Source organism: Heptranchias perlo, chromosome 24 (assembly GCF_035084215.1).
Source record: "Heptranchias perlo isolate sHepPer1 chromosome 24, sHepPer1.hap1, whole genome shotgun sequence".
Classification (NCBI taxonomy): Eukaryota; Metazoa; Chordata; class Chondrichthyes; order Hexanchiformes; family Hexanchidae; genus Heptranchias; species Heptranchias perlo.
The window spans coordinates 284,268-312,147 of record NC_090348.1 but is presented as its reverse complement, the minus strand read 5'-3'; the positions used below and the strand labels follow the sequence as shown (position 1 = coordinate 312,147).

Here is a 27,880-nt window from a genome sequence, read left to right as displayed (position 1 = left end):
ATTGTTCTATTAAATGGGATGTAGTGTTTCAGAGTGGCAAAGACCAGCTACTGGGATTAGCACTCAGTAAAACCTCCGCTTAAAGTAATCTAAATGAGTTGATTCAGATTCAGATCTATATGAGGATAATCAATATGACTAGTGAACAGAAATACTTAATCAGATTTATATCAAAGAGCTGTTTTTCCAGATTCAGTCCATGCATTTATTTTCTGAGAGGAATTACAGTGAATTCATTGGTATTAATTCCGATTCAGTGAGACACAGGCAGGGATTGTTCACACGATGAATTCACATTATTCGACATTTCTTTTGCAAATGAAACAGACACTGCCTTTCATTCATAACTGGTTCAATGTGTTGAAATGGACAGTTATAGTTCTGGTGTTAGTTGATGATAACAGTAGAGACTCGGGGTGTTTGCTCAGTGCCACCCTGTACAGAAACAGCCAAATCACAGAGACCAGCCACTGAAAAGCTTTGATTTCGGATAAAAACATTGGCACAAGTTTATCATTTCACACAATATATTACATCTCTCAAATGGCTGTAAGACCAATAAATAAAAGGCACATTGAAACAGATAACATCACAGTCAACATTTAAAACTTAAATAAAATATATACTATAAAAATGCTGTCCAGTCAAGTTTCATAGGAATAACAAAATATCCGTGAGATTCGACACATGCTGTTTCCAGTTTGACACAGTCATTGGTTTCACTTAATGAACATACACATGAAGTGCCTTTCTCCCCCTCCCGTTAACTTACAGACACATCTTTACCCATAGAACCATAGAAAAGATACAGCACAGAAGGGGGCCATTCGGCCCATCGTGTCCGTGCCGGCTCGAGGAACAACCAGGTGCCCATTCTAATCCCACCTTCCAGCACCCGGTCCGTAGCCCTGCAGCTTACAGCACTTTAGATGCAGGTCCAGGTACTTTTTAAAAGAGTTGAGGGTCCCTGCCTCTACCACCAATTCAGGCAGTGAATTCCATACACCCACCACCCTCTGGGTAAAAAGGTTTTTCCTCATGTCCCCTCCAATCCTTCCGCCAATCAGCTTAAATCTATGTCCTCTAGGTCTAGAACTCTCCGCTGGGGGAAACAGATACTTCCTGTCTACTCTATCTGGGCCCCTCATAATTTTGTACACCTCAATCAAGTCTCCCCTCAGCCTCCTCTGCTCCAAGGAAAACAACCCCAGCCTATCCAATCTCTCCTCGTGGTTGCAATTTTCAAGCCCTGGCAACATTCTTGTAAATCTTCTCTGCACTCTCTCCAGGGCAATTACGTCCTTCCTGTAATGTGGTTACCAGAACTGTGCACAATACTCCAGCTGTGGCCTTACCAGCGTTTTATACAGTTCCATCATTACATTCCTGCTTTTGTATTCTATATCTCGGCTAATAACGGAGAGCATTCTGTATGCCTTCTTCACAACCTTATCTACCTGTACTGCCACCTTCAGGGACCTGTGCACATGCACTCCAAGGTCTCTCACTTCCTCTACCCCTCTCAATATATTCCCGTTTACTGCGTATTCCCTTTTACTGTTTGCCCTCCCGAAGTGCATTACCTCACACTTCTCTGGGTTGAACTCCATTTGCCACTTTTCCGCCCACTCCACCAACCCATTGATATCTTCTTGGAGTCTACAGCTATCTTCTTCACTATCAGCTACACGGCCAATTTTTGTGTCATCTGCAAATTTGCCAATCATGCCCCCTACATTCAAGACCAAATCATGAATATATACCACAAATAGCAAGGGACCCAACACTGAGCCCTGTGGCACACCACTGGAAACGGATTTCCATTCGCAAAGACATCCATCGACTTTTACCCTTTGTTTCCTGTTACTGAGCCAATTTTGGATCCAAATCACCACATTTCCCTGTATCCCATGGGCTTTTACCTTTCTGACCAATCTGCTATGTGGGACCTTGTCAAATGCCTTACTAAAATCAATGTAGACAACATCCACTGCACTACCCTCATCAATCCTCTTGTCACTTCCTCGAAGAATTTAATCAGATTTGTAAGGCATGACCTTCCCTGAACAAATCCATGCTGACTATCCCTGATTAAACCATGTCTTTCCAAGTGACATTTTATCCTATCTCTCAGTATTGATTCTAATAGTTTGCCCACCACCGAGGTAAGACTGACCGGCCTATAATTGTTCGGCCTTTCGCTCGTACCCTTTTTAAACAATGGTACTACGTTTGCAGTCGTCCAGTCCTCCGGTACCTCCCCTGTATCTAGTGAGGATTGGAAAATGATCCTCAGAGCATCCGCTATTTCCTCCCTGGCTTCCTTCAATAGCCCAGGAAACAATCCATCCGGCCCTGGTGACTTATCAACTTTCAAGGATTCCAGTCCCTCTCTCGTTATGTTTACCTTATCCAATATTTCACACCTCTCCTCTTTAACTACTACGTCCGGATCATCCCTTTCCTTTGTGAATACGAAGACAAAATATTCATTTAAAACCCTACCCACATCCTCTGCTTCTACACACAAATTACCCTTATCATCCCTGATAGGTCCCACCTTTTCCTTAGCTATCCTCTTGTTCTTAATGTACTGATAAAACATCTTTGGGTTTTCTTTAATCTTACTGGCTCATATTTTTTCGTGCCCTCTCTTTGCTTTCCTTATTTCCTTTTTTACGTCATCCCTGTACTTTCTATACTCCTCTAGGCTTTCTGCAGTATTTAGTTTTCTGTGAGTCATAAGCTTCCTTTTTCTGTTTTATCTTGCCCCGTATACATCTAGACAACCAGGGGGCTCTAAAATTGGCAGTGCCACCCTTTTTCTTTGAGGGGACGTGTCTGCATTGTGCCCATAGAATTTCACTTTTTAGTGCCCCCCCCTGATTTCTCCTCAAGTAGTTGTGTCCAGTCCACTTCTGCTAAATCACCTCTTAGTTCTGTAAAATTTGCCTTCTCCCAATTTAAAACATTTACTCCTGAATTAACTCTGTCCTTTTCCATAATAATGCTAAAACTAACTGAATTGTGGTCACTATCCCCAATATAGTCACCCACTGTCACTTCACCCACTTGCCCATCTTCATTTCCCAGGACTAAATCTAGAATTGCATCCCCTCTTGTTGGGCTTGTCACGTACTGGCTAAAAAAGTTCTCCTGGACACCGATCAAGAATTTTGCGCCCTCTGTGCCCCTCACACTGTTTGAATCCCAGTTGATGTTAGGGTAGTTGAAGTCCCCTACTATTATTGCCCTCTTATTTTTGCACTCAGAAATTTGCCTACATATTTGTTCTTCTATCTCCCTTTCGCTATTCGGGGGTCTATAGTACACTCCTAGTAGTGTGACTGCCCCTTTTTTATTTCTTACTCAACCCATATGGCCTCGATTGATGATCCATTTAGCATATCATCCCTTCTCACAACTGTAATTGATTCTTTAACCAATAATGCTACCCGCCCTCCTTTTTTATCACCCACTCTATCCTGCCTGAAAACTCTATATCCAGGGATATTGAGCTGCCAATTATCCCCCTCTTTAAGCCAGGTTTCCGTTATACCAATGATATCATGCTGCTATGTGTCTATCTGTGCCCTTAGCTCATCTGCTTTGTTTGTAATACTCCTTGCATTGAAGTATATGCCCTTTAACCCCATCAAATTCCTGTGCTGAACACTATTTAACCTTTGCTCCTTTTGCCTTTCTGAGTCGCTAACTACGTCACTAACTGCTTTTCTGCTTCCCGTTTCCTGGTCTGAATTTGTCCTATCTGTACCTGCCCTTTGGTTCCCATCCCCCTGCTATACTAGTTTAAACCCTCCCCAACAGAACCAGCAAATGCCCCCGCGAGGATATTGGTCCTGGTTCTGCTTGGGTGCAACCCGTCCAGCTTGTACATGTCCCGCCTTTCCCAGAATCGGTCCCAATGCCTCAGGAATTTAAACCCCTCCCTCCTACACCGTCTCTCAAGCCACGCATTCATCTGGTCTATTCTCCTATTTCTGCTCTCACTAGCACGTGGCACTGGGAGTAATCCTGAGATTACTACCTTCGAGGTCCTGATTTTTAATTTATTTCCTAACTCCCTGTATTCTGCTTGCAGGAGCTCATCCCTTTTTTTACTGATGTTGTTGATACCGATGTGGACCACGACCTCTGGCTGTTCACCCTCCCCCTTCTATCAGGAGTGACACCCTTTTCAAATCTCTTTACAGCAAATGGATTCAGGGCCTGGCTAAACCATTCTTTAATCAGTTTATTGAGGTTTCAGCACCTTTGATTCTGATACTGGAGCTTCTCACAAAACAGGAGAAAAGAATTGTTATAACAGTTGTGTAAAAACAAGGTTCCACCATGCCAGGAGTAAGAAATGGTTTCAAGTGCACAACCCTGTCAGTTCACCTCTTGTCCAGACCTTGTTAAGTTCCCACTTTGTGCCACACATAGTCTCAATACCTTCACGACACTTCCTTGTAATCGCCACGCATTGCTTACATCGACAAATCCACTTTGTTTTCAGATCCATTCATTGGCTCTGATCTGCCAACCCTTCCCTCCTCACTCACTCACTCACTCACTCACTCCTTCCTCGCACCCAGTCCATTCCAAGCAGCATCAGTGTGTAGAACTGACAGGACTATCCACTGCCTCAAACAGAAACACCAAGACTGTGAAACCAGTCTATGTAGTGGGTCTAATGGGTAACCCAAGCACTCAGCTATCGCACACATCTTCTCAGTCCAACTTGCTGCATATCTCCAGAGCGTTTTTATAGACCTGAGTGACATCGTCCATGTCTGTGAGCAGGGAGAAGCTGCTGTCTCCCAGTTGTCTGTGGAAAGATTTCCTGTGGTGAATCCTCAGCTCCTCAAAGCCCTCGAGATGCAGCAGGTTTTCTGCGGATACACAGCCACGAATCGGCCTATTCTCTGGCAAATCAAGCAGGTCGAAGGACTCATTGGTGAGGAGGTGGTCCTCACTTGCTGCAGTGGATGTGCGACTGCAGCTCTGAGCCTCCTCAGAGGCCACTATCTGCTCCACTGATTCCGTAATCCCCGGTGATGAGCCGGCTGGTGGACTTTTAACGGCACTAGCTGAAAACCTGCCGGCAAGCTTCAGAATTCCTTTCCTTCGATGTGCAACTGTGGCGGGGCCCTTTAATCCTGCCAGATGTTTGGTGAAGGGGTTAGAGTTGGTAACAGCAGCACAGTCCTGGTCCAGGAGCTCAGAGGATTCGCTGTGTTCTGGAGAGGAGTAGTAGCCTGACTCTCTCTGCTGTGTTTTTTTCAGGATTCCCTTTTTTGGTATCAAGATAGAGTGTTGGGTGGCTCTCGTGGGCAGAGGGCCTGCTTCAATCCCCCCACTGGCTCCAGCGGAGGGACCAGCCCTGCCCTGTTCAGGCTCTGACACTCCTCCCACAGCCCCAGTCCTGTGGGAACGATAGTCACTGTTACTCCTCTTCTTTAAAATTCCTTTGGGCCTTTTCAAAAGACACTTGGCTGGAGTGTTAAGAGAAGTTCCTCCCTGCAGGCTGTGAGCGATGTCATTCCCTTTCTTGGATTTCTTCACCGATTTCTGGCCCTCCAGTGTCACCTCACACTTGTGCTGCTTCACCGGGCATTTTACCTTCGACTCACCCTCTGACTGTAAACAGCGCGAACGATACTGCCAGTCGATAAAGTGAGTGAGGAGAGGAGAGTCTGAACCTTGAGCTGTGTCGCAGTCACACACACTCACTTTATAGCCCCAGTTCACCCACCAGTGACTAGCAATGTCCTCGACGGCTGCTCGACGCTCCGGATTCACCATCAACATCCACCTGATCAGACCACGGGCATCTGGGGATGAAAAGGGCCAGGCCGTCACATAAAGAATCATCGTCACTCTGCAGTGACACTGATTACAGGGCTGATTCTTGGTTTCCTGTTAATCAGTCACTGTGTACCTCCCACCCTTGTGTTTTGAAATCCATCAGTACAAATGACCAAGGTCACTTTACCATATTAATGTGTCAAAAACTCCTATCCTGTCTGTAAGTATAGGTGTAGCAGGTAAAATACCCATAGTGAGCTTTGAATATATATATCCACATATCAGTACTCATTCTGCAGTGGCTATACAGGGTGAGGCCTGGAGCCATGGAGACGTTACCTCATTAACCAACCATGAGAAGAGATAAGAAATGGAGTTATTGTAAATCAGTCATGTGACTGTCGGGTGGTAATTTGGTACGAATAGGCTTGTGTTACGGGTGTACTGGAAAGAGAGAAGAGGAAGGTCATGGTTTCTCATTAGTGAGAAGACAGATGTGATTGCACAGAGTAGCTGAAGGGAGATTAACCAGACATAGTTAGAACACGTTGACATAATGCATCGCGTTAGGAGAAGGTAATTAACCATAAAATATATACAGACATTGGAGCTCCTTGGGGGCTCTTCTAGTCTTGCTGGGCCTGGCTTAAATACAAGACGCTTGTGATCTCCTCAGTATGTGAGTATAATCAGTATCTATATCTCATATACACTGCACGTAAGGGGTTATGTTTCATAATCTCATTGACTTGATTTAATAAAGAGTACTAACCAAACGGTTCAGTGTTTCCTACTCATCAAACTTGTATCAGAGTAAAGGATATATAGCAATATTCTATCATACCTCCACATAAGGGCAACAGGGATATATGACAATATCCTACATAAGCCCAGCACTGCTACTTGAAGATGCAACACATTCCACGTAATTGGCCTAGAGGCTGAATATAATAACAGGAAGAACCTGCCGACTCGTAGTTGCCCCTGAAATACTGAGAAATGAGCTCCACGCTCAGAAAAAAGTGACACCAAAGAACACTGGCACTCAGTGCTCACAACAGCTCCTTCTCTTAGAGCCACACGTTTCCAGCACAGGAGGTGGCCATTCATCCCATCATGTCTGTGCCAGCTTTTTATTAGAGCAATCGAAAACTAATCCCACTGTCCCACTTTCTCCCCATAGCCCTGTATCAATCCCAAACTAATCCCACTGTCCCACTTTCTCCCCATAGCCCTGTATCAATCCCAAACTAATCCCACTATCCCACTTTCTCCCCATAGCCCTGTATCAATCCCAAACTAATCCCACTGCCCCACTCTCTCCCCATAGCCCTGTATCAATCCCAAACTAATCCCACTGCCCCGCTCTCTCCCCATAGCCCTGTACCTTCCTCTATTTCAAATATTTATCCAATTTTCACTTAAAACATACAATGGTCTCTGCCTCAAACACTCCCTGTGGCAAAGCATTCCATGCTCCAACATAAGAACATGAGAAATAAGAGCAGGAGTAGGCCATACGTCTCCCCGAGCCTGCTCTGCCATTCAATCAGATCATGGCTGATCTGACAACCCTCTGAGAAATAAATCTCTCTTAATCTCTCCTCACTGTCTTGGTGATAATTTTAAATTGATGATCCCTCATTACTGACTCCCCAAACAGAGGAAATAGTCTTTCCCAATTCACTTTATAACTTTAAAAACCTCTACTGGATCTCCTTTCAGCTTCCTCTGTTCCAGTGGAAATAGTCCCAGTATCTCAAGTCTCTCCTCAGAGTTTCTGTCTCCCATCCCTGGCCTCATTCTGGTGAATCTACACTGGGTAATCTCGATGGTTCTAATGGCTTTTGTACATCACAGTGCTGTGATCTAACCAATGTTTTGTACAAATTCATCATTGCTTCTTTACTCTTGTACGAATATACAAACAGCGATAGATGGGAAGACCAGCTGGTCCATTGAGTCTGGCCCATTCATCCACGAGGGCCCAGGATCAGGCTGACAACATTTCCCACCCACCAGCAGTCATGTGACCTTCAGGGAGAAGCAAAAAATCAGATAAAAAAACCAAATGTCAATTTAGGGAGAAACAAATCTGGAAAATTCCTCTCCAACTTCGTTTGGCGATCAAAACTAGCCCAGGAGAGCACAGTGACCATTCTTTATATTACTCCATACCCCTATTTATAAAACCCACAATTCGATTTCTCTCTTTTACGGCTCTATCTACCTGCACTCACACTTTCATAGAATTCTGTATTTGAACCCTGGGTCTCTGTTCATCCATTAAATGGAGACTCCCATTCCTTGTTTTCCCTGACTGACAACATCCGTTTACCTGGACTTTCTGTCTCCAACACTCTATCCACTTCCCCTGAGACTATACGCCAGAATTTTTCCACCAAGTGTTGTGAGTCACCTTCTGAAAATCGATCCACTGCATTCCCTTTATCAGCCTGTCACCTCCTCAAAAATACTCCATTAAATTTATCAGTCACGACTTGCCTTTAACAAATCCAAGTTGGTTGTCATTGATTAACCCGATCATTTCTAAATGTTCACTAATTTTATCTCGAATTATGGATTCTAAACATTTGCCCATAACTGATATTAGATGTATTGCCATCACCGACTCTCCCATACCTGAGGGTGGTGTGGGTTCATGGTAATCCCCACTGTTGATCTGTCTGACGAGGTTTTTGTGGTCGCAGCCATCAAACGGCATAGCCCCATAAACCAGAGTATAGAGAAGCACACCGAGGGCCCAGCTGTCTACCTGTGACAGTAATGGAAAGGAAAACTCAATCACATACACCGTGCAGCAACGTGTACCAGATTGTGAGAGCTCCCACAGATACATCAACTCACAGACATTTCTACATATACAATCTTGCAGTATTGAGTATTTGCGATCCGTAATTGAGTATATTTAATCTTAGCACAGGATGATTAGTGGAGGCCCTGGCACGTTGCCAGTGCTGTACGGTAAACTGGGTGGTAATGGTGCTTTGAGATTGAGCTAACGTTGTTCTGTGTGTCCAGTTAATACAGACACCAGAGATACCTGATCAGAGTCAGCCTGGTCAGACAGCCCGACAATGTGGATCTACTGGCCCCCAACACCTGCCCAAACCCACCTCCGAGTCACGTGACTTGTGCAGTCTAGAACTTTGGGAACATGGCTTATGTACATGTATTCACACATTAACACTGACCACAATCAAAGATTCTTTCACAAATCCCCCAACCCCCACACACACTAAAGGAGCTGCAATAGCTCTCTGACATCAAATCTCCAGGATAATTCTGTCACATCGCTGTTATTGTGAAAGCTCCTAACAATCTTTTCCCTGTTGGAAGTCCCAGGATTCCTTCCCATTCACCCTGGGTAGGGGCAGTAGTCCTGGCTCTTCACTGGCTGCACTCTGCTACTTCTATACACTCTGCACGCTCCATTCCTTTCTCAAATTGTTTCAACCTATCCTGTGAGTGACAGTAAACCATTACCCAACCCATTAGCCCACCAGTCTGTTTCACGGACTAGTCAGCCCACTGGCAATTATTAACATTTAATTTACAAAATTATCGACTGACCGATAATTAAAAACAAATGTGACTGCCTTTGAATTAAAAATGTCAAATGCTCCATCGGTAAATATACTTTCCAGTCAGGACAGTCTAGCACCGGCAGATAAAGCAACGGTTTATTCTCCAGCCTCGGACACTAACCTCGGGACCATGATACGGACGGCCGTTGACGATTTCTGGAGAAGCGTAGAGTGGGCTCCCACAGAATGTTTGCAAAAATTTGTCCTTCTGGTACAAATTGGAGAGACCAAAGTCTGCAATCTGTGAAAAAAACCCGAAGAAATCATTTAAAGAAATATAAACAATATGTTAAACCTATGCTGTGATTACACCATGGGAAAAGCTCTCCTGTGACGAGTGTGGACCATGGTCTGCACCTGGTGGTATCGCGACAGGCCCTGGGGGTGGTATTGAGACAGGCCCTGGGGGTGGTATCGAGACAGGCCCTGGGGGTGGTATCGCGACAGGCCCTGGGGGTGGTATCGAGACAGGCCCTGGGGGTGGTATCGCGACAGGCCCTGGGGGTGGTATCGAGACAGGCCCTGGGGGTGGTATCGCGACAGGCCCTGGGGGTGGTATCGAGACAGGCCCTGGGGGTGGTATCGCGACAGGCCCTGGGGGTGGTATCGAGACAGGCCCTGGGGGTGGTATTGAGACAGGCCCTGGGGGTGGTATCGCGACAGGCCCTGGGGGTGGTATCGCGACAGGCCCTGGGGGTGGTATCAAGACAGGCCCTGGGGGTGGTATCGAGACAGGCCCTGGGGGTGGTATCGAGACGGGCCCTGGGGGTGGTATTGAGACGGGCCCTGGGGGTGGTATTGTGACGGGCCCTGGGAGTGGTATCGAGACGGGCCCTGGGGGTGGTATTGTGACGGGCCCTGGGAGTGGTATCGAGACAGGCCCTGGGGGTGGTAAGGTGACAGGCATTGGTGCCAGCCAAGGGTCCTTGCCACTAGTGCGTAGTTCGAACACAGTGATGTGCAGCAGACCCTCTCAGTAGCAACATCCCTGACAGGTATAGTGTTATTAAAAAGGGGGATGTTAGACATGGACAGTGGGGGCCGCTAGACAAAGGGAGTGGGGTCAGTTAGAAAGAGGGGGAGGGGACCGATAGACGGAGGGGGTGGGGACCGATAGACTGAGGGGGTGGGGACCGATAGACTGAGGGGGTGGGGACCGATAGACTGAGGGGGTGGGGACTGATAGACGGGGGGGGGGGGGGGGGGACCATTAGACGGAGGGCGTGGGGACCGATAGACGGAGGGGGTGGGGACCAAAAGACGGAGGGGGTGGGGACCAATAGACGGAGGGGGTGGGGACCAATAGACGGAGGGAGTGGGGACCGTTAGACGGAGGGAGTGGGGTCTGTTAGACGGAGGGGGTGGGGTCTGTTAGACGGAGAGGGTGGGGTCTGTTAGACGGAGGGAGTGGGGACCGTTAGACGGAGGGAGTGGGGACCGTTAGACGGAGGGAGTGGGGTCTGTTAGACGGAGGGAGTGGGGACCATTAGACGGAGGGAGTGGGGACCGATAGACGGAGGGAGTGGGGACCGTTAGACGGAGGGAGTGGGGACCGTTAGACGGAGGGAGTGGGGACCGTTAGACGGAGGGAGTGGGGACCGTTAGACGGAGGGAGTGGGGACCGTTAGACGGAGGGAGTGGGGACCATTAGACGGAGGGAGTGGGGACCGTTAGACGGAGGGAGTGGGGTCTGTTAGACGGAGGGAGTGGGGACCGTTAGACGGAGGGAGTGGGGACCATTAGACGGAGGGAGTGGGGACCATTAGACGGAGGGAGTGGGGACCATTAGACGGAGGGAGTGGGGACCGTTAGACGGAGGGAGTGGGGACCATTAGACGGAGGGAGTGGGGACCATTAGACGGAGGGAGTGGGGACCATTAGACGGAGGGAGTGGGGACCGATAGACGGAGGGAGTGGGGACCGTTAGACGGAGGGAGTGGGGACCGATAGACGGAGGGAGTGGGGACCGTTAGACGGAGGGAGTGGGGACCGTTAGACGGAGGGAGTGGGGACCGTTAGACGGAGGGAGTGGGGACCGTTAGACGGAGGGAGTGGGGACCGTTAGACGGAGGGAGTGGGGACCGTTAGACGGAGGGAGTGGGGTCTGTTAGACGGAGGGAGTGGGGACCGTTAGACGGAGGGAGTGGGGACTGTTAGACGGAGGGAGTGGGGACCGTTAGACGGAGGGAGTGGGGACCGTTAGACGGAGGGAGTGGGGACCGTTAGACGGAGGGAGTGGGGACCGTTAGACGGAGGGAGTGGGGACCGTTAGACGGAGGGAGTGGGGACCGTTAGACGGAGGGAGTGGGGACGGTTAGACGGAGGGAGTGGGGACCGTTAGACGGAGGGAGTGGGGACCGTTAGACGGAGGGAGTGGGGTCTGTTAGACGGAGGGAGTGGGGACCGTTAGACGGAGGGAGTGGGGACCGTTAGACGGAGGGAGTGGGGACCGTTAGACGGAGGGAGTGGGGACCGTTAGACGGACGGAGTGGGGACCGTTAGACGGAGGGAGTGGGGACCGTTAGACGGAGGGAGTGGGGACCGTTAGACGGAGGGAGTGGGGACCGTTAGACGGAGGGAGTGGGGACCGTTAGACGGAGGGAGTGGGGACCGTTAGACGGAGGGAGTGGGGACCGATAGACGGAGGGAGTGGGGACCGTTAGACGGAGGGAGTGGGGACCGTTAGACGGAGGGAGTGGGGACCGTTAGACGGAGGGAGTGGGGACCGTTAGACGGACGGAGTGGGGACCGTTAGACGGAGGGAGTGGGGACCGATAGACGGAGGGAGTGGGGACCGTTAGACGGAGGGAGTGGGGACTGTTAGACGGAGGGAGTGGGGACCGATAGACGGAGGGAGTGGGGACCGTTAGACGGAGGGAGTGGGGACCGTTAGACGGAGGGAGTGGGGACCGATAGACGGAGGGAGTGGGGACCGTTAGACGGAGGGAGTGGGGACCGTTAGACGGAGGGAGTGGGGACTGTTAGACGGAGGGAGTGGGGACCGTTAGACGGAGGGAGTGGGGACTGTTAGACGGAGGGAGTGGGGACCGTTAGACGGACGGAGTGGGGTCTGTTAGACGGAGGGAGTGGGGACCGTTAGACGGAGGGAGTGGGGACCGTTAGACGGAGGGAGTGGGGACCGATAGACGGAGGGAGTGGGGACCGTTAGACGGACGGAGTGGGGACTGTTAGACGGAGGGAGTGGGGACCGTTAGACGGAGGGAGTGGGGACCGTTAGACGGACGGAGTGGGGACTGTTAGACGGAGGGAGTGGGGACCGTTAGACGGAGGGAGTGGGGACCGTTAGACGGAGGGAGTGGGGACCGTTAGACGGAGGGAGTGGGGTCTGTTAGACGGAGGGAGTGGGGACCGTTAGACGGAGGAGTGGGGACCGTTAGATGGAGGGAGTGGGGACCGTTAGACGGAGGGAGTGGGGTCTGTTAGACGGAGGGAGTGGGGACCGATAGACGGACGGAGTGGGGTCTGTTAGACGGAGGGAGTGGGGACCGTTAGACGGAGGGAGTGGGGTCTGTTAGACGGAGGGAGTGGGGACCGTTAGACGGAGGGAGTGGGGTCTGTTAGACGGAGGGAGTGGGGACCGTTAGACGGAGGGAGTGGGGTCTGTTAGACGGAGGGAGTGGGGACCGTTAGACGGAGGGAGTGGGGTCTGTTAGACGGAGGGAGTGGGGACCGTTAGACGGAGGGAGTGGGGACCGTTAGACGGAGGGAGTGGGGACCGTTAGACGGAGGGAGTGGGGTCTGTTAGACGGAGGGAGTGGGGACCGATAGACGGAGGGAGTGGGGACCGTTAGACGGAGGGAGTGGGGACCGTTAGACGGAGGGAGTGGGGACCGTTAGACGGAGGGAGTGGGGTCTGTTAGACGGAGGGAGTGGGGACCGTTAGACGGACGGAGTGGGGACCGTTAGACGGAGGGAGTGGGGACCGTTAGACGGACGGAGTGGGGACCGATAGACGGACGGAGTGGGGACTGTTAGACGGAGGGAGTGGGGTCTGTTAGACGGAGGGAGTGGGGACCGTTAGACGGAGGGAGTGGGGTCTGTTAGACGGAGGGAGTGGGGACCGTTAGACGGAGGGAGTGGGGACCGTTAGACGGAGGGAGTGGGGACCGTTAGACGGACGGAGTGGGGACCGTTAGACGGAGGGAGTGGGGTCTGTTAGACGGAGGGAGTGGGGACCGTTAGACGGACGGAGTGGGGACCGTTAGACGGAGGGAGTGGGGACCGTTAGACGGACGGAGTGGGGACCGATAGACGGACGGAGTGGGGACTGTTAGACGGAGGGAGTGGGGACCGTTAGACGGAGGGAGTGGGGACCGTTAGACGGAGGGAGTGGGGACCGTTAGACGGCGGGAGTGGGGACCGTTAGACGGAGGGAGTGGGGACCGTTAGACGGAGGGAGTGGGGACCGTTAGACGGCGGGAGTGGGGTCTGTTAGACGGAGGGAGTGGGGACCGTTAGACGGAGGGAGTGGGGACCGATAGACGGAGGGAGTGGGGACCGTTAGACGGAGGGAGTGGGGACCGTTAGACGGAGGGGGTGGGGACCGTTAGACGGAGGGAGTGGGGACCGTTAGACGGAGGGAGTGGGGACCGTTAGACGGAGGGAGTGGGGACCGTTAGACGGAGGGAGTGGGGACCGTTAGACGGAGGGAGTGGGGACCGATAGACGGAGGGAGTGGGGTCTGTTAGACGGACGGAGTGGGGACTGTTAGACGGAGGGAGTGGGGTCTGTTAGACGGAGGGAGTGGGGACCGTTAGACGGAGGGAGTGGGGACCGATAGACGGAGGGAGTGGGGACCGTTAGACGGAGGGAGTGGGGACCGTTAGACGGAGGGGGTGGGGACCGTTAGACGGAGGGAGTGGGGACCGTTAGACGGAGGGAGTGGGGTCTGTTAGACGGACGGAGTGGGGACTGTTAGACGGAGGGAGTGGGGTCTGTTAGACGGAGGGAGTGGGGACCGTTAGACGGAGGGAGTGGGGACCGATAGACGGAGGGAGTGGGGACCATTAGACGGAGGGAGTGGGGTCTGTTAGACGGAGGGAGTGGGGACCGTTAGACGGAGGGAGTGGGGACCGATAGACGGAGGGAGTGGGGACCGTTAGACGGAGGGAGTGGGGACCGTTAGACGGAGGGAGTGGGGACCGTTAGACGGAGGGAGTGGGGACCGTTAGACGGAGGGAGTGGGGACCGTTAGACGGAGGGAGTGGGGACCGTTAGACGGAGGGAGTGGGGACCGTTAGACGGAGGGAGTGGGGACCGTTAGACGGAGGGAGTGGGGACCGTTAGACGGAGGGAGTGGGGTCTGTTAGACGGAGGGAGTGGGGACCGTTAGACGGAGGGAGTGGGGACCGTTAGACGGAGGGAGTGGGGACCGTTAGACGGAGGGAGTTGGGACTGTTAGACGGAGGGAGTGGGGACCGATAGACGGAGGGAGTGGGGACCGTTAGACGGAGGGAGTTGGGACCGTTAGACGGAGGGAGTGGGGACCGTTAGACGGAGGGAGTGGGGACCGATAGACGGAGGGAGTGGGGACCGTTAGACGGAGGGAGTGGGGACCGTTAGACGGAGGGAGTGGGGACCGTTAGACGGAGGGAGTGGGGACCGTTAGACGGAGGGAGTGGGGACCGTTAGACGGAGGGAGTGGGGACCGTTAGACGGAGGGAGTGGGGACCGTTAGACGGAGGGAGTGGGGACCGTTAGACGGAGGGAGTGGGGACCATTAGACGGAGGGAGTGGGGACCGTTAGACGGAGGGAGTGGGGACCATTAGACGGAGGGAGTGGGGACCATTAGACGGAGGGAGTGGGGACCGATAGACGGAGGGAGTGGGGACCGTTAGACGGAGGGAGTGGGGACCGTTAGACGGAGGGAGTGGGGTCTGTTAGACGGAGGGAGTGGGGTCTGTTAGACGGAGGGAGTGGGGACCGTTAGACGGAGGGAGTGGGGACCATTAGACGGAGGGAGTGGGGACCGTTAGACGGAGGGAGTGGGGACCGTTAGACGGAGGGAGTGGGGACCGATAGACGGAGGGAGTGGGGACCGATAGACGGAGGGAGTGGGGTCTGTTAGACGGAGGGAGTGGGGACCGATAGACGGAGGGAGTGGGGACCGTTAGACGGAGGGAGTGGGGACCGTTAGACGGAGGGAGTGGGGACCGATAGACGGAGGGAGTGGGGTCTGTTAGACGGAGGGAGTGGGGACCGTTAGACGGAGGGAGTGGGGACCGTTAGACGGAGGGAGTGGGGACTGTTAGACGGAGGGAGTGGGGACCGTTAGACGGAGGGAGTGGGGACCGTTAGACGGAGGGAGTGGGGACCGTTAGACGGAGGGAGTGGGGACCGTTAGACGGAGGGAGTGGGGACCGTTAGACGGAGGGAGTGGGGACTGTTAGACGGAGGGAGTGGGGACCGTTAGACGGAGGGAGTGGGGACCGTTAGACGGAGGGAGTGGGGACTGTTAGACGGAGGGAGTGGGGACCGTTAGACGGAGGGAGTGGGGACCGTTAGACGGAGGGAGTGGGGACCGTTAGACGGAGGGAGTGGGGACCGTTAGACGGAGGGAGTGGGGACCGATAGACGGAGGGAGTGGGGTCTGTTAGACGGAGGGAGTGGGGACTGTTAGACGGAGGGAGTGGGGACCGATAGACGGAGGGAGTGGGGTCTGTTAGACGGAGGGAGTGGGGACCGATAGACGGAGGGAGTGGGGACTGTTAGACGGAGGGAGTGGGGACCGTTAGACGGACGGAGTGGGGACCGTTAGACGGAGGGAGTGGGGTCTGTTAGACGGAGGGAGTGGGGACCGTTAGACGGAGGGAGTGGGGTCTGTTAGACGGAGGGAGTGGGGACCGTTAGACGGAGGGAGTGGGGACCGTTAGACGGAGGGAGTGGGGACCGTTAGACGGAGGGAGTGGGGACCGTTAGACGGAGGGAGTGGGGACCGTTAGACGGAGGGGGTGGGGACCGTTAGACGGAGGGAGTGGGGACCGTTAGACGGAGGGAGTGGGGTCTGTTAGACGGAGGGAGTGGGGACCGATAGACGGAGGGGGTGGGGACCGTTAGACGGAGGGAGTGGGGACCGTTAGACGGAGGGAGTGGGGACCGTTAGACGGAGGGAGTGGGGTCTGTTAGACGGAGGGAGTGGGGACCGATAGACGGAGGGGGTGGGGACCGTTAGACGGAGGGAGTGGGGACCGTTAGACGGAGGGAGTGGGGTCTGTTAGACGGAGGGAGTGGGGACCGTTAGACGGAGGGAGTGGGGACCGATAGACGGAGGGAGTGGGGACCGTTAGACGGAGGGGGTGGGGACCGTTAGACGGAGGGAGTGGGGACCGTTAGACGGAGGGAGTGGGGACCGTTAGACGGAGGGAGTGGGGTCTGTTAGACGGAGGGAGTGGGGACCGATAGACGGAGGGAGTGGGGACCGTTAGACGGAGGGAGTGGGGACCGTTAGACGGAGGGGGTGGGGACCGTTAGACGGAGGGAGTGGGGACCGTTAGACGGAGGGAGTGGGGACCGTTAGACGGAGGGAGTGGGGACCGTTAGACGGAGGGAGTGGGGACCGATAGACGGACGGAGTGGGGACCGTTAGACGGAGGGAGTGGGGACCGATAGACGGACGGAGTGGGGACCGTTAGACGGAGGGAGTGGGGACCGATAGACGGACGGAGTGGGGACCGTTAGACGGACGGAGTGGGGACTGTTAGACGGAGGGAGTGGGGTCTGTTAGACGGACGGAGTGGGGACCGTTAGACGGAGGGAGTGGGGTCTGTTAGACGGACGGAGTGGGGACTGTTAGACGGAGGGAGTGGGGTCTGTTAGACGGACGGAGTGGGGACTGTTAGACGGAGGGAGTGGGGTCTGTTAGACGGAGGGAGTGGGGACCGTTAGACGGACGGAGTGGGGTCTGTTAGACGGACGGAGTGGGGTCTGTTAGACGGAGGGAGTGGGGACCGTTAGACGGAGGGAGTGGGGACCGTTAGACGGAGGGAGTGGGGACCGATAGACGGACGGAGTGGGGACCGTTAGACGGAGGGAGTGGGGTCTGTTAGACGGAGGGAGTGGGGACCGTTAGACGGACGGAGTGGGGACCGTTAGACGGAGGGAGTGGGGACCGATAGACGGAGGGAGTGGGGACCGTTAGACGGAGGGAGTGGGGACCGTTAGACGGAGGGAGTGGGGACCGTTAGACGGAGGGAGTGGGGACCGTTAGACGGAGGGAGTGGGGACCGTTAGACGGAGGGAGTGGGGACTGTTAGACGGAGGGAGTGGGGACCGATAGACGGACGGAGTGGGGACTGTTAGACGGAGGGAGTGGGGACCGTTAGACGGAGGGAGTGGGGTCTGTTAGACGGAGGGAGTGGGGTCTGTTAGACGGAGGGAGTGGGGACCGATAGACGGAGGGAGTTGGGGACCGATAGACGGAGGGAGTGGGGACCGATAGACGGAGGGAGTGGGGACCGATAGACGGAGGGAGTTGGGGACCGATAGACGGAGGGAGTGGGGACCGATAGACGGAGGGAGTGGGGACCGATAGACGGACGGAGTGGGGACCGTTAGACGGAGGGAGTGGGGACCGTTAGACGGAGGGAGTGGGGACCGTTAGACGGAGGGAGTGGGGACCGTTAGACGGAGGGAGTGGGGTCTGTTAGACGGAGGGAGTGGGGACCGTTAGACGGAGGGAGTGGGGACCGTTAGACGGAGGGAGTGGGGACCGTTAGACGGAGGGAGTGGGGACCGTTCGACGGAGGGAGTGGGGACCGTTAGACGGACGGAGTGGGGACCGTTAGACGGAGGGAGTGGGGACCGATAGACGGAGGGAGTGGGGTCTGTTAGACGGAGGGAGTGGGGTCTGTTAGACGGAGGGAGTGGGGACCGATAGACGGAGGGAGTGGGGTCTGTTAGACGGAGGGAGTGGGGTCTGTTAGACGGAGGGAGTGGGGACCGTTAGACGGAGGGAGTGGGGACCGATAGACGGAGGGAGTGGGGACCGATAGACGGACGGAGTGGGGACCGTTAGACGGAGGGAGTGGGGACCGTTAGACGGAGGGAGTGGGGACCGTTAGACGGAGGGAGTGGGGACTGTTAGACGGAGGGAGTGGGGTCTGTTAGACGGAGGGAGTGGGGTCTGTTAGACGGAGGGAGTGGGGACCGATAGACGGAGGGAGTGGGGTCTGTTAGACGGAGGGAGTGGGGACCGTTAGACGGAGGGAGTGGGGACCGTTAGACGGAGGGAGTGGGGACCGTTAGACGGAGGGAGTGGGGACCGTTAGACGGAGGGAGTGGGGACCGTTAGACGGAGGGAGTGGGGTCTGTTAGACGGAGGGAGTGGGGACCGTTAGACGGAGGGAGTGGGGTCTGTTAGACGGAGGGAGTGGGGTCTGTTAGACGGAGGGAGTGGGGACCGTTAGACGGAGGGAGTGGGGTCTGTTAGACGGAGGGAGTGGGGACCGTTAGACGGAGGGAGTGGGGACCGTTAGACGGAGGGAGTGGGGTCTGTTAGACGGAGGGAGTGGGGACCGTTAGACGGAGGGAGTGGGGTCTGTTAGACGGAGGGAGTGGGGACCATTAGACGGAGGGAGTGGGGACCGTTAGACGGAGGGAGTGGGGACCGTTAGACGGAGGGAGTGGGGACCGTTAGACGGAGGGAGTGGGGTCTGTTAAACGGAGGGAGTGGGGACCGTTAGACGGAGGGAGTGGGGTCTGTTAGACGGAGGGAGTGGGGACCGTTAGACGGAGGGAGTGGGGACCGTTAGACGGAGGGAGTTGGGACTGTTAGACGGAGGGAGTGGGGACCGATAGACGGAGGGAGTTGGGACCGATAGACGGAGGGAGTGGGGACCGTTAGACGGAGGGAGTGGGGACCGATAGACGGAGGGAGTGGGGACCGTTAGACGGAGGGAGTTGGGACCGATAGACGGAGGGAGTGGGGACCGTTAGACGGAGGGAGTTGGGACCGATAGACGGAGGGAGTGGGGACCGTTAGACGGAGGGAGTGGGGACCGATAGACGGAGGGAGTGGGGACCGTTAGACGGAGGGAGTGGGGACCGTTAGACGGAGGGAGTTGGGACCGTTAGACGGAGGGAGTGGGGTCTGTTAGACGGAGGGAGTGGGGACCGTTAGACGGAGGGAGTGGGGACCGTTAGACGGAGGGAGTGGGGACCGTTAGACGGAGGGAGTGGGGACCGTTAGACGGAGGGAGTGGGGACCGTTAGACGGAGGGAGTGGGGACCGTTAGACGGAGGGAGTGGGGACCGTCAGACGGAGGGAGTGGGGACCGATAGACGGAGGGAGTGGGGACCGTTAGACGAAGGGAGTGGGGACCGTTAGACGGAGGGAGTGGGGACCGTTAGACGGAGGGAGTGGGGACCGTTAGACGGAGGGAGTGGGGTCTGTTAGACGGAGGGAGTGGGGACCGTTAGACGGAGGGAGTGGGGACCGTTAGACGGAGGGAGTGGGGACCGATAGACGGAGGGGGTGGGGACCGTTAGACGGAGGGAGTGGGGACCGTTAGACGGAGGGAGTGGGGACCGTTAGACGGAGGGAGTGGGGACCGATAGACGGAGGGAGTGGGGACCGTTAGACGGAGGGAGTGGGGACCGTTAGACGGAGGGAGTGGGGACCGATAGACGGAGGGAGTGGGGTCTGTTAGATGGAGGGAGTGGGGACCGTTAGACGGAGGGAGTGGGGACCGTTAGACGGAGGGAGTGGGGACTGTTAGACGGAGGGAGTGGGGTCTGTTAGACGGAGGGAGTGGGGACCGTTAGACGGAGGGAGTGGGGACTGTTAGACGGAGGGAGTGGGGACCGATAGACGGAGGGAGTGGGGACCGTTAGACGGAGGGAGTGGGGACCGTTAGACGGAGGGAGTGGGGACCGTTAGACGGAGGGAGTGGGGACCGTTAGACGGAGGGAGTGGGGACTGTTAGACGGAGGGAGTGGGGACCGATAGACGGAGGGAGTGGGGACCGTTAGACGGAGGGAGTGGGGACCGTTAGACGGAGGGAGTGGGGACCGTTAGACGGAGGGAGTGGGGACCGTTAGACGGAGGGAGTGGGGACCGTTAGACGGAGGGAGTGGGGACTGTTAGACGGAGGGAGTGGGGACCGATAGACGGAGGGAGTGGGGACCGTTAGACGGAGGGAGTGGGGACCGTTAGACGGAGGGAGTGGGGACCGTTAGACGGAGGGAGTGGGGACCATTAGACGGAGGGAGTGGGGACCGATAGACGGAGGGAGTGGGGACCGTTAGACGGAGGGAGTGGGGACCGATAGACGGAGGGAGTGGGGACCGTTAGACGGAGGGAGTGGGGACCGTTAGACGGAGGGAGTGGGGACTGTTAGACGGAGGGAGTGGGGTCTGTTAGACGGAGGGAGTGGGGACCGTTAGACGGAGGGAGTGGGGACCGTTAGACGGAGGGAGTGGGGACTGTTAGACGGAGGGAGTGGGGACCGATAGACGGAGGGAGTGGGGACCGTTAGACGGAGGGAGTGGGGACCGTTAGACGGAGGGAGTGGGGTCTGTTAGACGGAGGGAGTGGGGACCGTTAGACGGAGGGAGTGGGGACCGATAGACGGAGGGAGTGGGGACTGTTAGACGGACGGAGTGGGGACCGTTAGACGGAGGGAGTGGGGACCGTTAGACGGAGGGAGTGGGGTCTGTTAGACGGAGGGAGTGGGGACCGTTAGACGGAGGGAGTGGGGACCGATAGACGGAGGGAGTGGGGTCTGTTAGACGGAGGGAGTGGGGACCGTTAGACGGAGGGAGTGGGGACCGATAGACGGAGGGAGTGGGGACCGATAGACGGAGGGAGTGGGGACTGTTAGACGGACGGAGTGGGGTCTGTTAGACGGAGGGAGTGGGGACTGTTAGACGGAGGGAGTGGGGACCGTTAGACGGAGGGAGTGGGGACCGTTAGACGGAGGGAGTGGGGACCGTTAGACGGAGGGAGTGGGGTCTGTTAGACGGAGGGAGTGGGGACCGTTAGACGGAGGGAGTGGGGTCTGTTAGACGGAGGGAGTGGGGACCGTTAGACGGAGGGAGTGGGGACCGATAGACGGAGGGAGTGGGGACCGATAGACGGAGGGAGTGGGGACTGTTAGACGGACGGAGTGGGGTCTGTTAGACGGAGGGAGTGGGGACTGTTAGACGGAGGGAGTGGGGACCGTTAGACGGAGGGAGTGGGGTCTGTTAGACGGAGGGAGTGGGGTCTGTTAGACGGAGGGAGTGGGGACTGTTAGACGGACGGAGTGGGGACCGTTAGACGGAGGGAGTGGGGTCTGTTAGACGGAGGGAGTGGGGACCATTAGACGGAGGGAGTGGGGACTGTTAGACGGAGGGAGTGGGGTCTGTTAGACGGAGGGAGTGGGGACCGATAGACGGAGGGAGTGGGGTCTGTTAGACGGAGGGAGTGGGGGCCGTTAGACGGAGGGAGTGGGGACCGTTAGACGGAGGGAGTGGGGACCGTTAGACGGAGGGAGTGGGGACCGTTAGACGGAGGGAGTGGGGACCGTTAGACGGAGGGAGTGGGGACCGTTAGACGGAGGGAGTGGGGACCGATAGACGGAGGGAGTGGGGTCTGTTAGACGGAGGGAGTGGGGACCGTTAGACGGAGGGAGTGGGGACCGTTAGACGGAGGGAGTGGGGACCGATAGACGGAGGGAGTGGGGACCGTTAGACGGAGGGAGTGGGGACCGTTAGACGGAGGGAGTGGGGACCGATAGACGGAGGGAGTGGGGACCGTTAGACGGAGGGAGTGGGGACCGTTAGACGGAGGGAGTGGGGTCTGTTAGACGGAGGGAGTGGGGACTGTTAGACGGAGGGAGTGGGGACCGATAGACGGAGGGAGTGGGGACCGTTACACGGAGGGAGTGGGGACCGTTAGACGGAGGGAGTGGGGACCGTTAGACGGAGGGAGTGGGGACCGTTAGACGGAGGGAGTGGGGACCGATAGACGGAGGGAGTGGGGACCGTTAGACGGAGGGAGTGGGGACCGTTAGACGGAGGGAGTGGGGACCGTTAGACGGAGGGAGTGGGGTCTGTTAGACGGAGGGAGTGGGGACCGTTAGACGGAGGGAGTGGGGACCGTTAGACGGAGGGAGTGGGGACCGTTAGACGGAGGGAGTGGGGTCTGTTAGACGGACGGAGTGGGGACCGTTAGACGGAGGGAGTGGGGACTGTTAGACGGAGGGAGTGGGGACCGTTAGACGGAGGGAGTGGGGACTGTTAGACGGAGGGAGTGGGGTCTGTTAGACGGAGGGAGTGGGGACCGTTAGACGGAGGGAGTGGGGTCTGTTAGACGGAGGGAGTGGGGACCGATAGACGGAGGGAGTGGGGACCGTTAGACGGAGGGAGTGGGGACCGTTAGACGGAGGGAGTGGGGACCGTTAGACGGAGGGAGTGGGGACTGTTAGACGGAGGGAGTGGGGTCTGTTAGACGGAGGGAGTGGGGACCGTTAGACGGAGGGAGTGGGGTCTGTTAGACGGAGGGAGTGGGGACCGATAGACGGAGGGAGTGGGGACCGTTAGACGGAGGGAGTGGGGACCGTTAGACGGAGGGAGTGGGGACCGTTAGACGGAGGGAGTGGGGTCTGTTAGACGGAGGGAGTGGGGACCGATAGACGGAGGGAGTGGGGACCGTTAGACGGAGGGAGTGGGGACCGTTAGACGGAGGGAGTGGGGACCGTTAGACGGAGGGAGTTGGGACCGTTGGACGGAGGGAGTGGGGACCGATAGACGGAGGGAGTGGGGACCGTTAGACGGAGGGAGTGGGGACCGTTAGACGGAGGGAGTGGGGACCGTTAGACGGAGGGAGTGGGGACCGTTAGACGGAGGGAGTGGGGACTGTTAGACGGAGGGAGTGGGGACCGTTAGACGGAGGGAGTTGGGACCGTTGGACGGAGGGAGTGGGGACCGTTAGACGGAGGGAGTTGGGACCGTTGGACGGAGGGAGTGGGGACTGTTAGACGGAGGGAGTGGGGTCTGTTAGACGGAGGGAGTGGGGACCGTTAGACGGAGGGAGTGGGGACCGTTAGACGGAGGGAGTGGGGACCGTTAGACGGAGGGAGTGGGGACCGTTAGACGGAGGGAGTGGGGACTGTTAGACGGAGGGAGTGGGGACCGTTAGACGGAGGGAGTGGGGACCGTTAGACGGAGGGAGTGGGGACCGTTAGACGGAGGGAGTGGGGACCATTAGACGGAGGGAGTGGGGTCTGTTGGACGGTGGGAGTGGGGTCTGTTCGATCATAGCTGTATGCTAACCATCATCGTGAGCTGCGTTTATTTGTTACGGACAGGAGCAGGTGCAGAATTACCTCATCTATCTGTACTGCACTTTTTAAGTAAATTGTGCTGAAGTTTGGAATTATTACTGCAATCCCAGAGATATCAAGACACTTCCTTTACTGTGAATCAACTGAAATATGTGCTTTCTCACACACCAGCAAAATCCAACACTCTGACCGGTGGAACACTGGATCATCGAGATCAGGGAATAGATCATTGTAAACAATTTTACAACACCAAGTTATAGTCCAGCAATTTTATTTTAAATTCACAAGCTTTCGGAGGCTTCCTCCTTCCTCAGGTGAACGATGTGAAATAGATGGGAATGGATACTGAGCAACCATTCAACAACACTGCACATCAACAGACTCCAAGTCGCAGAATTCCCACATTCAAGAAAGAAAGATTCTTCCAGTTTCAAATAGCAGCAATGGGAGTCTGAGAGATATCCAGTTCAATCAATCTGCCTTTCCTCGTAACTCTCTCTCCAGGAGTCTGTTATTACAAACTAAAGGTACACAAAGTCTAAGGGTCAATTCTCCATCTTAATGTAGAGAGTGTGATTTACATTTTAATTCCTCCCTCCTACAGGAGTTAAGGACTGAGGGATCCTGTGGTAATAGTTGGAGTCTCGGTACTGTCTGTCGCTGGAGGAACCTGGCACCATTGTGGCCAATCCTGAACGTTTATCTTAAGTTATGTCCCAGTGTAAAGTTACAGCGCACAGGGTGACACTGCTCAGTTAGCCTGGATTAAGTAAATAAAGTATCAAATAGTCTGTGGAATTTATAAACTTCACAATGTCCTCCAGGCAGTGGGACTGTGAAGTTTAAAGCAGCGGGATTTTATTCCCTCATTGAGGAAATGAGTGTTTATATTGCCTCTCCCTCCACTCCCCAGAGCCTGATGCTTATCTCCAACCGCCATTAAACCCGTCAACATGATTCGCACATTACTTCATGTTCTTAGCATTTCAACGCAAAGTTTAGTGGAATTAATTTAAACACTTCCCAATGAGTTTTTGATGCAACACGCACCAAGGACCAGGCTGACATTCCAGTGCAGTGCTGAGGGAGTGCTGCACTGTTGGAGGTGCCGTCTTTCAGATGAGACATTAAACCGAGGCCCCGTCTGCCCTCTCAGATGGACGTAAAAGATCCCAGGTCACTATTCGAAGAACAGGGGAGTTCTCCTGGTGTCCTGGGCAATATTTATCCCTCAACCAATATAATTAAAAACAGATTATCTGGTCACGATTATATTGCTGTTTGTGGGATCTTGCTGTGCACAAATTGGCTGCCTTGTTTCCTACATTACTACACTGATGTGACTACGTTTCACAAGTACTTCAATGGCTGTAAAGCGCTTTGGGACATCCTGTGGTCCTGAAAGGCGCTATATAAATGCAAGTCTGTCTTTCTTTTTAATGCTGTGCTGCTACTGTAGAGATGATCCACACTGTTAAATGTATGATTTGTATTAATTGGGGTTAATTGTATTCAGGTGGTGGGTATCGATTGGGGACTCTCTTGGATCCTTTTTATAGGAGGGTTTAGCTCGGGTGTGATGTGTGTGTAAGAGAACTCTGTGAATAAAGGCATGGAAACAACTCTGGTATTCTTTCCTTCACAACATGTCTATCCAATTTTAACACACTGGGGCACTGCAGAGATGCACTGCACTGGGGCACTGCAGAGATGCACCGCACTGGGGCACTGAGGAGATGCACCGCACTGGGGCACTGCGGAGATGCACCGCACTGGGGCACGGCGGAGATGCACCGCACTGGGGCACTGCGGAGATGCACCACACTGGGGCACTGTGGAGATGAACCACACTGGGGCACTGCGGAGATGCACCACACTGGGGCACTGTGGAGATGAACCACACTGGGGCACTGCGGAGATGCACCACACTGGGGCACGGCGGAGATGCACCGCACTGGGGCACGGCGGAGATGCACCGCACTGGGGCACTGCGGAGATGCACCGCACTGGGGCACGGCGGAGATGCACCGCACTGGGGCACTGTGGAGATGCACCACACTGGGGCACGGCGGAGATGCACCACACTGGGGCACTGCGGAGATGCACCGCACTGGGGCACTGAAGAGATGCACCGCACTGGGGCACTGCGGAGATGCACCGCACTGGGGCACTGCGGAGATGCACCGCACTGGGGCACTGCGGAGATGCACCGCACTGGGGCACTGCGGAGATGCACCGCACTGGGGCACTGCGGAGATGCACCGCACTGGGGCACTGCGGAGATGCACCGCACTGGGGCACGGCGGAGATGCACCACACTGGGGCACTGTGGAGATGCACCGCACTGGGGCACTGTACCATATTTATGGAAGTGCCTTGATGAATACCTTTGCATAACAATGGCCCCAAAAGAGCAGTATAAAATGACAAAGTAAATCACAACTGATGCACATTTTATGGATTATGTGTTGATGTCACATCTCCCTTTCTGCCCTCCTCTCCTGAAGGTGTGATCTCTCTGGCAGGCAGTTCCACAGGCCTTGCCCTAAGTGTCCATCTATGAGCCTGGAGACGGAATGTCATCAGCTGTTTTGATGGTGGCGGGTGTCCAGCCCAATGGCCCACACGTTCACTGTCAGCAGCAGTCACTGGAACAGGCACAAGACATGTAACCCACTGTGACCTCCCCACTCTAACACCCGAGTGCAGCCCTGGCTGAGATCAGTTAATCCAACACCAACCAGGAATCAAACTGGCTTAGGTCTGTCCGCTTCAGTACTACATCAGTTGTAAGAGTGGGCACCCTGTACATTTCCTTCATTCTATACTATAAGTACAGAAAGGATTCTGGAGAAGGTGGAAGGGAATTACAGAAATCAATGATCCAATGCATTGTTTTCAACAATTCAAACAGGCTGAGATTATATTCTGGTGTAGACATTTTGAAAGCAGTTCAATAGTGCCAGTAAAATAAACTGTATCTTTTTGTTGTTTGTAGAGTAAATGGTACCTTGATGTTATAATTTTCATCAAGCAGGATGTTTTCTAATTTCAGGTCTCTGTGAACGACTCCATTCTGAAAGACAAAGGACAGCCATCAGTCCCCCTCTACTGTTCTGCTGCCCCTTGCCTTCCTGCCCCGATAGTTAAACACACGTTTTGTACTATCTATGTATTTCTTTACAGATAGGGCTGCAATTCATTCATTGCTTATTTTATTAAGGATAAAGCAGTGAGTTGTAATGATCTGGAATGCGCTGCCTGAAAGGGCGGTGGAAGCAGATTCAATATTAACTTTCATAAGGGAATTGGATAAATACTTGAAGGAGAAAAATTCGCAGGGCTATGAGGAAAGAGCAGGGGAGTGGGACTAATTGGATAGCTCTTTCAAAGAGCCAGCACAGGCACGATGGGCCAAATGGCCTGCGTCTGAGCTGTATGATTCGATGAAAAGCCCTGACAATTTGTGTTGTGTTGTACTCTATTTAAATGGGGTTTGTCCAACGGCCTTTTGAAATAAGTAGAGTTCATCTGAGAGAAAAGTTACCAGCCTCCCCAACCCCAGCCACACAGGACACTATTAATCGATCAGAAAGGGCCAGGCTTACAGTTCTGCTCTATGTGGAATGAGTTGAGTGGGAGTTGCCAACTCTGTTTATCTGTGGTAGAAAACTGAAGATGGAGGACCCAGTGACATAATGAGTTTCTTTTTAATTTCTGTAACCTGATGTAAATGCCTCGATCTTAATGTAGGCTGGTTGTGTGAAAATGGAACTGGACAGTAGGCCTCCAGTATTGTAAAAGCACTGATTTCAGTAGTAGCTCTACATTTAAATATCCTACAACACTGAAGCAAAATAACCACTAACTTGTGCTAAATTCAGGCAAAGTTTCTGGATTCAGGTGAAGCTGCTGCCTGGACTCTCTGTCACCCTATCTGGTGCAGATTGATGTGAGAGTTGAGGGAATGAAACTGCTGGTACACTGTACTCCTGCTTAATAACACTGAGTTAGGACAATTACATTCAGTCCAAAGAGCCTGAAAGCAATCTTGCAGATGAGATTATGGGCAGCAACAGATAGTGATTTCATTAAACCTTCGGTCCCCTATTTACACCAGATAGGGAAATGAGAAGCTTTTCAACACTTCTTTAAAAACATCGAACTTGCTGCAT

General features: G+C 54.6%; 1 protein-coding gene across 1 annotated transcript; it reads right to left on the bottom strand.

Annotated features, from left to right (window-relative positions):
• Positions 1-191: 191 nt before the first annotated feature.
• On the bottom strand, positions 192-27,880 carry LOC137341901 (NUAK family SNF1-like kinase 1). The gene is made up of 5 exons (XM_068005407.1): positions 27,872-27,880; positions 26,716-26,781; positions 9,541-9,660; positions 8,455-8,587; positions 192-5,837 (listed from the first exon to the last, which is right to left on the bottom strand). Exons 1-5 carry the CDS (start codon positions 27,878-27,880, stop codon positions 4,735-4,737), a joined length of 1,431 nt encoding a protein of 476 aa, XP_067861508.1. The 3' UTR covers positions 192-4,734.

What these genes read in the sequence shown, in the direction of transcription:
- LOC137341901 (XM_068005407.1), bottom strand. An exon ending in ATGAAAATTATAACATCAAG is followed by an intron (nt 9,661 to 26,715) that starts GTACCATTTACT and finishes TTTTTTTCACAG; the next exon opens with ATTGCAGACTTTGGTCTCTC. An exon ending in TGAACCCACACCACCCTCAG is followed by an intron (nt 5,838 to 8,454) that starts GTATGGGAGAGT and finishes TTTCATCCCCAG; the next exon opens with ATGCCCGTGGTCTGATCAGG.